We start from the raw sequence: 12,917 nt of genomic DNA on the forward strand, positions 1-12,917 counted from the left end.
GGACGAGACCAGAGCTCCACCTTCTTACTGCTTTTCCAATGCCTATCCTAATATCCTAACAGGACAACGATTAGAATCTCTGAACGTCTGTACACTATAAAAGTAATTTCATAAATAATAGTTGAGTGAATTATTCCATAATTAATAATAGCTAGCAATGCAGAAAGAGGTATAAAAATCCCTGAATTACAATTTTCATATATGTCACAAAAGGTTTCTTTACTTTTAAAGAAAGAAAACTTGCATTCCTTGTAAAACTATACCATTCCTATAAATACAGTTTATTCCCATTATCCTTACAAATGCCTACAATTCTTTTAGATGGTCATTATCTCTTTATCTCTCAGATGCAAATATGTTTTAGCAAACAGTTCTCAGGACTACATGGAAGCTATATCAAAAGCTATTATCTTTCTGTTTTGAATTTGACACCCTTTCAATTTCTTGAGATGTCCCCTTGTCTTATTAATTCAATTCCAGAACAGAAACTTCCAACTACATCAGCCATTATTTCATCATGTCTATAATTTGTTTCTTCTCTAAAATAATCATGTGCAATCTTTTCAGTATTCTTTTCAGATACATGATTTTTTTGCACCATTATTTTATATCCTCTTTGTTCCTGTTGTACTAGGTTTCATCAATAGCTTGGCCTAGATTCTCCAACTGTGCATACATTGGAAGTCCACTTGGACACTTCTCACAAGAAGCTACTCTGAGAAGGCAGCCAGCCAGTTTGTCCACTCCCTCTCATTCTAGTCCATCTTAAAAATGATACAGCAATGGAATCATAGAATCGTAGAATCATAGAATCGTTATGGTTGGAAGAGACCTCAAAGATCATCAAGTCCAACCGTATACCCCACGCCACCATGCCCGCTGAACCCACTAAACCATGTCTCGAAGTACCACATCTAAACGTACCTCCCTGGGGAGCCTGTTCCAATGCTTAAAGACTCTTACACTGAAGCAGTTCTTCCTAATATCCAACCTGAACCTCCTCTGGCGCAACTTGAGACCGTTTCCTCTTGTCCCATCTAGTTACTGGGGAGAAGAGACCGAGCCCCACCTCACTACACTCTCCTTTCAGGCAGTTGTAGAGGGCGATAAGGTCTCCCCTCAGCCTCCTTTTCTCTAGGCTGAACACCCCCAGCTCCCTCAGCCGCTCCCCATCAGACTTGTGCTCCAGACCCTTCACCAGCTTCGTTGCTTTTCTTTGGACAAGCTCCAGCAGCTGAATGTCCTTCTTGTAGTGAGGGGCCCAAAACTGAATACAGTATTCGAGGTGTGGACTCACCAGCGCTGACTACAAAGGGATGATCACTTCCCTAGTCCTGCTGGCCACACTATTTCTGATACAGGCCAGGAAGTTGAAATCTGAGCAACAGCAGTGCTAACGCATGGAAGACACTATGCCAGCCAGATTCATTACACACCAAGCTTGACTGAAGAGTAATGACAAATGTGTGTGTTACAACAGAGAAACCTTAAGAGCTTCTTTAGTCCAATGTTAGGCCAAGTCTTCTTGGAGTTGCCCTCAGCAGTGTTTAGGTATTCCTATCTCCATCCCAGGCCAAAAGCTCTTTTTAGGAGCCAGCAAGGAAAATGATCAGTTCACGTTATCTTCCTGCTCTTCATCACTTTGCTTAGCCTCCCACTTTAGATAAGTTCCTCTGAAGTTTCTGTTTTCTCATATCTTAAGGTATAAATGAGTGCTTCTCTGCAAGTTTTATACCTTTGCTTCTCACTGCAATTTTTTAAAAAGATCACTAATAAATATAAATAAGCACAGATCTTATTACAGAATCTTATGACATCCCACTGTTAACCTTCTGACACAACTAAAATGAATCATTAAGCCTACTCTGTTTTCCGTCTTCCCAGCCAGTTTCTTAGCAGCCTTTTGAAGCACAACTACTTTAGCTGCTTCTTTCAAGGAATATTTTCAAAGAAAATAAATGACAATCTATATTTCTTTATCCACTGTTTCACTGAGACTTTCAAAGAACTCTTAATACAGTAGGAAGATGCTCTCTCTCCTCCTCTTCTTCCACACTGAATCTTAGAACTTCCCAGTTTTCAGAAGTGTTCAAACATAGAATATTCTAGTTCAAAGTACTAGTGTTTATGATTTGCCTTTGTTTCTCAAAGGCACCTAAAAATATAACAAACTTTAAAGCATTTTAAATTAAAAATACTTACAAAATAAACACAAAAGCTTTTTGATGCATTCTAAGATTGCAAAATTAAGAAAACAATTACTAAAGCAGATTTAACCATTTGATAATTTCTGGCCTAACGCATTTTAGCGTGTGCCTTTAAATATGTTTACAATATAAATGGTGCATACAGTATTCCAAATGTACAAATCCTGTATTTATTTTTCTTCAAAATAAAAGAATAATACTTTGCTGTATTAGTACCAATAAGTCACAAGCAGCAGTTTTGGATCATGATTATGCCAGTTTTGAGTACTGCAGCATCTCTGGCTGGGTAGCAAGTACAGCTGTCCCAGGGCAATATGGGATATGGCTATTTCATTAGATCTCATTATAGAAAAAGATATTTTTGCGATCATCTGTAAAATGCAAAGCTGTTCCCAGCTATATCCAAACAGCTAGATTTAAAAAAAAAGTTTTTTTATCTCAGTTTTGCATTTCCTCGAATCTAACCATTTCCCCACTTTCACAAGCATTAATGGAAAAAAGCTGTAATAGTTAATTTACTAATTTTTTCTGATACTTTATCCTACCTGTAACAGCCTCCCTACAAGGATGTTTTCTTGAATGAAGATTTAACTGTACTCTCATCATCTCCCTTTTTTGTTTTAAGTAGATAATGTGATTTAGGCAAACCTTCCCTGGACCATATCACAATTGTTTTGGTCCATTTTTTACGGATTTTTGTATCAACCTATTAAGACTAATCTTCTTTTCAAGAGAACACAGATTCATAATGACAGTTTCCTTAGCAAACATGCATTCCATCCACTTCACAGCCTTAACAGAGATGGGAGATGTAACTTTTTAAAAAACTGAAACAGCAAGAGACAAAAAAATTTGCTGGTTACTCTGCCAGGCACAACTGCAAAAAGCACCGCACAAGGATTTCTGACGGCAGTTCACATTTCTGCTGTATTATCAAAAGCTGTTCTTAAGTTCAACAATTTTGATTTTGACAATAGAGGAAGAAAAAAAAAAATCTAGCTCAACACTTTTGTTCTATCATTCAGTCTGATCTTCATCACATTTTCTCTGCGCAGATGTATGCAAAGTAGGTTGAAAGTGAGCCTTGTAAACAGAGCCTTTGCTTCATTGTGCTTCATCTTGCCTAAGTTTTGACACAGCAGATATGACAAACGTGTCCTCAGAAATTACTTTTGTCTCATATTGGTACAAGTACTGTAGGAGGATGTAACAGCTGAGTAGTCAAGAGAGATTTAGAGTCCACATCCTCAGTCTGTGTAAACTGATGCAGCGTCAGAACTGCACAGGTAAGAGCTTTATGTTTGCCAGTGGGCCTGCAGGTGCAATATAAATTTCAGTGAAAATAACAAGATTTTTTTTCAAATAATTTAGATTGAGGATTTTATGTCCAAACAGAGTATTTATAGAGAACTATACTTTTTATCCAGAGTTTCCATTAAAGGTTTTTCAGGGACGACATTAAAACAAGGAAAAAGCATGTCTCTGTCTCCCTCCCCAGGGACACATCCTCTCCCTGATTGTCATTTCCAGAAGGCTGATAAAAATAAGCCTGTCCTTAAAGGAACAGTTGGTTAGCCCATATTATAACCTGGGGTTGGGGAAGCAGTGGAAAGGAATGGAATCACTCTTTTCAAAGCAACTACCTTTTACACCGGCTTAGCTCTATCAAAAGCCTGCACCAACGTAGCATCCAACTGAGACATCTCTGTTCCAAGTAGCGGAGGATGGCAGAAGGCAGAAAAAGGAAGAAACCAGTCACTTATGCTTTATGTTCTCAGGAAAACAACCTTAAAACTGCACTTAAATCCAGATTTAATATTATGATAATCTATTAACATAAATCAATGTGTCCCTGAAGAGGAGAGATTCTCACAAGAAATTCTCAATCCTGGAGCACCACATAAAGTATCAATGATCTGTACCAGAAACTGCACAAGCAATGGGGCGGGGGGGTGTGGGGGGACAACAACGGACGGACAGACGGACACGACAGGACAGACAAAAACCAGAACAGTATGGGATAATAGATCAATTTTGCACATAATACAGACCATCCAGTCTACCATATTACTTAACACTTTGCATTTATATTAAGCCAGAAAATACACATAAACAAGAAATTGGCAACAATTCAGAATATTATTTTAGTTAAGAGTAAAGAAGCTGAAGAACTTGAAAATGACTTAGTAATACAGATGGAAAATTTGATGGTAGGTTAAAATATTGCAATACAGTGCACAAGGGAAGTAATAATGTGAAGTCTTAAGGAATAAGATCTAAAAGAAGTGCAACTTCTGAAGAAAAAAAACCCAAAAGTGTCTTTAAGGTTGATTAAATGAAAACTGTTTTACTCTTTGCTCTTAGTGATTTGCTAAATGCATACACAATAGAAGATACCAAATTACACACTGTTGCATTGACAAAGAAGTTTAACCAGTAATTTCAGAAGTTAGGCAGGCTTTACAAAGGACTTTAACCCATTTCATAGGCTTTTGTTTGCACTAATAAAATACTTGGTTGCTTTCCAGATCACTCAGCAGAGATCAAGCCACCATCCAAGTGCAATGTACAAACACATTGAAAAAGGAAGTTCCTGTCTTAGGGCTTTTTTTGGAATCACATTTTACTACTTAACCAAAACAAAAACACACAAAAGGAGGGCTCAAAGCTGCTTCTGTCCTTGCAGGATGCTAAAAAGAAATCCAAAAAACTGTAACACATCACCCCAACTTTCCTTTAGTGGTACTGTCCACTCTAATTCACACAGCAATGAACTTCTGCAACTCTCCTTTTAATTTTGCTTTTTCAGAGGGTTATATGCATAGCTTGTGGTCCACCTGGACAATTAATGTGGTCCACACCCAACACACCTTTGTCAACTGCTGTGCTCTTCCCATGGGACTCCTGAGGGTGGCCTAACGAGTTGCGCTGGTGACAGTGGACTGTTCCTCATGTAAAGCCCAACACCCAGGCACATACAGGGAGAGGGAAAAAAGTAACTGGTAGAACCTGGGAGGGAATGTGGTGAGCTCCCCTCACTTAAGGCACAGGGAGCGGCTGACCTCCTTTCGGCTCAGCTTGGTATTCTATTGAAAAGGTACGTTTCTCCCTGGTTCCAGTTGCCTCCATAAGCACTTTTGGTTCCTGTTGAGACTAAAGCTATCAAACACTTAACCAAACAACAGACACTATTTTCCTTGGGTGTTAGAGCGGATTTTTGGTTTTCCAAATCTGTGGTTTTTAATCCCATAAACTGCTTTGGTTAAGGGAGAGAATAGGTAGCAAACAGAACTTAACTTCAGTCATTTTTTTCCTGATGCCTGGCTTTTCTTTTGGTGCTAATATCATTGTTTTGAGATAAAAACAGCACCATTATCCAACTGAAAAATCAGCAGACAGCCTTGTTCCTTGTAGGGTGATATACTGCAATCATCTTTGTATTGTCAGACAGCCTGCTGCTCCTGCGAGTTCTTCATCTGAACTAATACGTGCAAGGAGGGAGATGTTAATGCCACGGTGCACACTGGTGGTGCTTGTCTGTCTAACAAGTGATGTAATTCACTGCATTTCTTGTATTTCTTCTCTTCCCGTACGCCAGCCACCAGCCTGCCTTATTCTAATTATCACAGCATATGCAGCCAGATGTGCTTTTCTTGCTCATTTTAAGCTTTGAGCTTTGCATGCTTTTGCTGCCCAAAATCTCCCTTCTTGTGGCATTTATTCTCAATTACATCCACATGTTGGACATTGTTAGCTGGATAAAAACTGTAGCAACTATAGGGTGACCCAGAAAAAAAACCCTAGAATTTGCCAAGCAATGGCATTCACCTGGTTTATGGTCAAGTCTTGCAGAAGGTGAACAATCAATTCAGTCTTTTAGTCCTTTCTAAAACTGCAAGATGACTGACAGACTAGATTCCCTTTACAATTTCACTTCTTGTGTACTCTGCTAAATAGAACTTCCCTGCATATTATGAGCGTGCTATGCCTAAAACATTTCCCATAAAATTTCAAAGGTATTTTTAAATTCAATTTTGATGAAGGAAGATTTCAAAAACTTCAAAGGTATCAAAACCTATTGTTAGGTATGAGACCACTTTTTGTCTTGCGTAGTTTTGAGTAATATGCATTACTTGTAGGTGCCATTAACATCTTTTCCACAACATTTCAGTTCTTTGGTGGCGTTTTTCTGTTTCATTCATCCATTTCAGGATTGTTTCTATTAACTTTTAGTAACAGCTGATGATCACCATGTTATTTCAAAAAAAACAGAACCACAGTTCATTCAGTGACCCATTCCCACTTCTTCCATATATCACCCTTCTTAGACTTGTATGTAGTATATTACTCTATTGACTCTGTTTTTAAGGCCAAGACTTTAAAATATGAATATTCAAGACAATGGTTTTCTGTGTTAAAAAATGTATTTTGGATAGCAGCTAGATTTTAGTGTGCTGAAACTACCAACTCGCAGAGCAAACATTACTGTTATTTTATTCCCCTGGTACCCCTGCATATTTGTATAAATATTTGCTGTTTGCCTTTTCTGAGACTGTAGGAACTTTGGAACAAGAACTGCATCATGGCAGTTTGTCTCATGAAAAGCAGGACTAGGTGCTACAATAATACTAATATTTCCTAGTAATTGCAGTCACGGGATTTTCCTATGCATACAAGTTTTTTTTCCTGGTGTGTGCTTTTATTACAAATGAAAAAAAAAAATTAAAAAAAACCCAAACAAAACCCCACAAACACAAAAAACCCCAAACCCCAAGGCTGGGAAAACAGACAAAGAATAGATTAAATGCTGAAGAGTTTCACCATCCTGAACTAGGACTAAAAAACGAACACAAGTCACACAATTCAAAGGCAGTCATAGCAATAATCTCAAGATTAGGAACATCATTTTCATATTAAAATTTTTAACTATTTTCCCAATATTACTTTAAAAAAAAAAATCAAAATCTAAATCAGGTTCAATTAAAAAATTTGTCTAAAAATTTTTTGAAGTGTATTATGTATTTTTCTAGAATCTTTCAAAATTATGCTTTCCAATTAGTGACTTCTGTTTTGTCTAACTGGGTTTTTCCAACAAAAATATTTTGATAAAAAATTCCTAAACCATCTCATGTAAAAAGTTATTTTTCAAAACACAATTTTGTCTTCCTGACATCATCCTCCATGTGGAAGTAGGAACTCTTAAAATTAGGTGTATGAGGAGGAGGTGGGAAGTTTGGAAAAAAATGCCAGATCTATCATCTGTATTATTAATATGTCAGATCTGGTGCATATGAAGATAAGGGTACAAACTTGATGGTGTTTCTGTGCAATGAATACCTTTCATGATGTGTGATTCCTGAGATGGTATTGAAAATGTGATGAGGTGTCCATTTAAGTCAGAAGAAACATGCCAAGTAAGGAGCGAAACGGGATCCTGAATCACGACAGCCCCGTGCAGGGGAGGGAGGGACGCACTGATTTACTACATTTTTAATGAATAGCAGTGTGAAGTTAAAACTAAAAACAGCAAAGAGAAGGGCACAGCTTTAATGAAGAGATGGAGAATATGTCAGCTCAGGAAGCTCCAAGGCCAGGCCAGCTTTAGGAGACAAGGCTGCCTCTCTCAGCTTCTCTCTGGATAAAGGTCCACTCTGGCCATGCAGGATGGCTGAGTTGAAGCCTGGGCTTCTGTGAGAAAGACATCTGTACAAGAAATTCTAAAAAGCTAGGAAAAGAGACTGATATCAGATATAAATGCAAAGTATTTTTCTTTTGCAACTTTGTTTCCAAATTTTATAATCAGAGAATTGCTGCATTATTTGGATGTTACCCCAAAAATTGTTGCAGACGAGCATAACTGCCTGCAAAGCTGTAATAAATTTGGATATTTAGCATCCGTTTCCCAGCAGACTGCACCGCTCAGCTTGGGGATTGGCAGTGGTGTATCAAGACAGAGAGGGGAAGCCTCAAGTAACGTACTTGTACTAATATCCCTCTAGCAGCAGATAAAAGGTGGAAACCTATTACGTATTTTTGGGCAACCACATATTGTGACTATCTCCTTGCCTCTCCTCTTTTTGATCTACGTCTTAAGATCTCGTGAAAACCTAAGCGTGAGAAGAATCTTCTACTGCCATCATCCCTAGGGTCTGTTGATGACTTTCAATGTTAGCTGCCCAGACAAATGCCTAAGAAGAGCTGAAGGAGGTGGCAGCAGTTGGGGAAGTTGTAACATCTCAGTGAAACAGATAAATGCGCCTCAGGTAATATTTTATGTGTCACTACCGCTCCTGTGCAGGTCTTTCCACTTCCACTTGATGCCCTGTAACTGAGCCCTTGCTACACCACTATTACCAGAGTGAAAGGTTGGTGGGAATGACTTAATCATTTGTGGTTACCGATCCACCCAAGTAGGTTCTTTGTCATTTTTTTTTCTGAACACCATGAGGCAAAAAACCAGGAAGCCAAAGGCAATGCTTATCAATCACCTCACTAGGAACACCACCATACTCCAGAACGCATATTAATTATCAGAAGACCATCACACATGCAAATACACTCCTCTACCTCACCTACTCAGAAAACTCACATACTGGCATCCCTTGCATTTTCCCCTCCAGCTTTGTTTACATCCTCTGAGATTTACATTCCTTCTTTAGCCCATGCAAAGGAAGAGATATTCCTGGCATCCGTGTGTGCATTACCATGGTTACCTAGTTCATCTGCAGCAGAATGGGTTGGTCCATGACCTGACACCGCAGCTCCAGGAGCGTATTCCTCCCTTGTCCACTGCTTTTCAACCTCTCCAGCTGCAGCTCTTTTTTCAGAAAATCTGAATGCAGGCAACAGTGGGGCACCCAACACAAACCCTCCCAAAGTCTTCAACACATTTTTTTGCCTATATTGTTTGTCTCTAAGTGTGTGTTTTGGCAGGCCCAGTCATTGGTTTTCAGGCAATTTTTCTAGCAAGGTTTCACTAATAGCATACCTGCAGAATTTACCTGCCGCATTTTATTTGAGGACACAGTATTACACTTGAAAATTTAGGTTCAAAAGCATGCCTATGAGAACACCTGTGACTACACAACGACCTGGGTCTGCAAGGGAAGAACAAAGGTTTGGGGCACAAAGATGAGGACAAGGAAGTCTTAAACGAGGGTCTCAGCTTCCTCCCATGAAAGCAGTTTGGGTTTCTTTGGTATCACAAATTTTACAGTACAAGTTGAATAAACTGTCATCTACTGCGATATTACCAAGCTAGGCGTCAAACCTAAATAAGCTCTCAATATCAAATGAGGTATAAACAACAAAATATTGATAAAATATAATGGAAACAGAATTCAATCCAGGCAGAAGGCGTATGTATCTCCACAACTAGCTCAAATTTTCACTGAAACAAAACTTATCAACTTTGTTCTTTAAGCAACATCATTCTCAGTTTTTTTTCCAGGCAATACTTATAAAAATATAGATTTGTAAACCGTTATGAAGAATCCCTGCTCACATTGTTTATCTGTTCCCACAAATTATCTTTCTAATATTCATACCAAATTTGACCTATTTAAATAAACTTAAAGCAAGGATGTAATCTCTGGAAACGGTACACTGAATATGTGTACCACACAATGTCAAGGCAAACACAGATGTATCTTATGGTGATTCTGAAAACACAAATACCAATGAATCTCCGTGAAAGAGAGAAAGCAAAAGCTGGCAAAACTCAAAATGGCTTTGTAGTCATATAGTTAGGTAAAATAAAGTTGTGAAGTTCTCCAGACTTGATTTAACATGACTGAAACACAGTGGGTAATTTGTTTGCATCTGAACAGCAAAAAAGATCAGTCAAATAAAATATCTACACAAAAATGACAGACTCGTACACGTACCTTTTCCATTTATTGTTAATGCTGATGCAATTGTGGCTGTTACTGGCCCTGGCAACTGTGGCACTAATGGATGTATCCTTGGTCGGCTCCCCATCCTAGCACGTTCTGCACCAGGTCCTAATAAAGCTCCCACCGGTTTTTCTGCTGCTACTTCTGGTGCTACAGAGTCTTCTTGATCCTGCTCTATATGGTCCATTTTATCTGGACTTTCATTCTGGAAGCCATCAATGGTTGTCCGGCTCTTAATTGGACTTTTGGGCACTAGAATTTTAATACCTGATTTTGCAAGGTCCATATTTTTCCTTCCAGAAAGAGATGGTGAATTAGTTTTCCGCAACTTCTGGGTGGCAGAAAAGAGTTGATTATTTTTTGACTCATGGTCTTTACCCATAACTAAAGATTTAGTAGATGTCTTTGAAAAAGAACTATTGGTAGATCTAGAAATTTGTTTTCTGGCATTATTTGGAGAGGTCCTGTTTGTCCTGGTTAATGTGCTTTCTTTCTGCTTTTCATTGTGGCGTCTATTAAATTCATGAATATATTCCTCACAATTAACAAGGTGCTGTTCTGGCTCCCAAGTATCATCTTCACTGTCGTATCCTTTCCATCGCACCAAATACTCTGTTTTTCCCTTCTTGTTTTTCCTCTTGTCAACAATTCTCTCTACCTGTTAAAAAGGAAAATTAAACATTAGACATGGGCAGATATACAACTCAAGTGAGCAACTTGCATGCAAATAATTTTTTAAGTGTTGATAGACTTAAGAATACTCTTGCAGTTCTGTAATTTTGTATTGTAGCTCTACAGCTTACAGTCTTTTACTGCTGATTGGAAATTTCTCTCTTTAAACTTCAGATTGTTTCTTTCATCTCACAAAAGGTGTTCTAAAATACCAAAATTGTTCTTCAGCAAGTATTTTGCATGCACAAGAATCTGAATCACATTACAGTTGATAATCAGCACTGGCCCCAGCTAAGTTTTGACACCAACTTCAGGTGTGAATAAGATTTCCCTCTGAATATGGAGATCATGTTTAAATATACTGTATAAACACAGTGTGTTTACCTTACAAAACTTATCAATTTGATATTGCTTGAATAATTTGCTTGCTTAGCCTAAGGCTTATGTGAGAATCTCTTACTTACAGTGAGCTATCCTTTAGCTACCAGGGACAATATGTTACAGCTCAGAAATTGGGACAAATACAGAAGTTTTATTTTTTTTTAGAGGTTGTTCTTCTTGTGAAAACAGAGAACTTGTTTTGGCCAGAGTCTTTGATACACATACTTGAACAAATTACCGTACCTCACTTATCTGCAAATAGAGATGATATTTATGTCACAAGTATTAAGCACGCGCATGCTACAACTGCACAAGGGACCCAGAGGCTAGAGGAATTCAGGCACTGGGGTGAAGCAGACAGGGCAGACAGAAGCAGCTGCAGGGACAGAGGCTCATGCCTCGTACCAGAGCTCATGCCAGTCATGCTAGTCCTGCAGAAAGGGAATTCTTTTACAGAAAAAGAGATGTAAGTGAAAGGCTCATCCTAGGATTTCCTCTTTTTATTTCATTTTTCCTACCCAGGCTGGTCCTTCTGGTAAATCCTCCAGCCCACTTCATTTTAGTTACGGAATCAACACAGCGTTCTTCCCCATCTCTATCTTTTTTGGTTATTTAAAAAAAAAAAAAAAAAAAAACATTTGGCGTGGGAGGGATGGGACTATCACTTATTACTTTAACTCCTAGCCCCTTATGAACACAGACCATGCATGTAAGCTAAGATCACACGTACCTAGAAGAACATTTGAAGACCAGTAACATTGACTGGAGTGGCATTAACCAAATGGAAGGTCTACAGAACACTTTGGAAGGACAGAAGAAAAATATGGGTATGTATGGTATGCATATATATGGTGTACGATTCATTACCAAATCATACGACTGTTGACCACAGGTTCTCTTAGGAGTGCACCTCAGTTTTATATGTGGCATGTTATCATAATGTATTGCCTGGTTTTCAACACTGAGCTTAAGTGATGACTATTGTTACAATCTCAGCAGCAATTTAACTACACATCCTGCAGCTTCATGTGACACCCTGCAGGTGTTGTACTATGCTGTCCTGTCATTAGGATGTTGCACAGCTCTATTTGCATAGGTCTTAAAAAATGCAACCAAAACAACAACATACAAATAAAAGCCAAACAGACTAGCTCCACCTTTACCTTGTTACTCAGTTGTGCAATTCAATACCTTTTATAGAGAGCAATGTAATATAAACTGTCCAAATATTAAAATGTTAAAATACATTAAAGCTATTTTTATTCTGATTATTTCCCTTTTTAGTAAAGTTACTGGGCTTAAAAAACCATGCAGCTAGAAAACTGAAACTATTATTTTTCCATGAAACTTTATTTAAGAACATTGTAACAAAAATGCTACCCCAAATAAGAAAGTCATTATGGAGAACTATGTCTTCAATTTTTTTTTAGTAGAGACTGAGTAAAAAGACTTTCAAGTATTAAGCTAGAAATGTTAAATTAAAAAATAAAAACAAATTCATCATTCAAACTTGATATATATTTTCAAAAAAGCAGTTACTGCTACAGTCTTACTATCCTCTCTCCTCTCTCAACCTTCTAAAATAGATTTTTAAAACATGATTCTCAGAGAAAGATCTCTACTACTAGCAAGGTATTTTTATTTTCTAGCAGGAAATCTTGGTAACAAACAGCATCAATTACTGGGCACAAAGTTCTACTAACGTCTTTCAATACTGAAAGGTTACCCATTAAGGACATGCCCTTTACAAGTAGGAAGCCAT

General features: G+C 38.0%; 1 protein-coding gene across 1 annotated transcript in view; it reads right to left on the reverse strand.

Annotated features, from left to right (window-relative positions):
• The window catches only part of CDYL (chromodomain protein, Y-like), a 60,353-nt gene extending 49,569 nt beyond the window's left edge, over positions 1-10,784 (reverse strand). The window contains 1 exon segment of the mRNA XM_009704888.1: positions 10,090-10,784. Coding sequence (XP_009703190.1) covers positions 10,090-10,784 — 695 coding nt within the window.
• Positions 10,785-12,917: the final 2,133 nt, after the last annotated feature.

This window comes from Cariama cristata, unplaced genomic scaffold (assembly GCF_000690535.1).
Source record: "Cariama cristata isolate BGI_N322 unplaced genomic scaffold, ASM69053v1 scaffold2780, whole genome shotgun sequence".
NCBI lineage: Eukaryota > Metazoa > Chordata > Aves > Cariamiformes > Cariamidae > Cariama > Cariama cristata.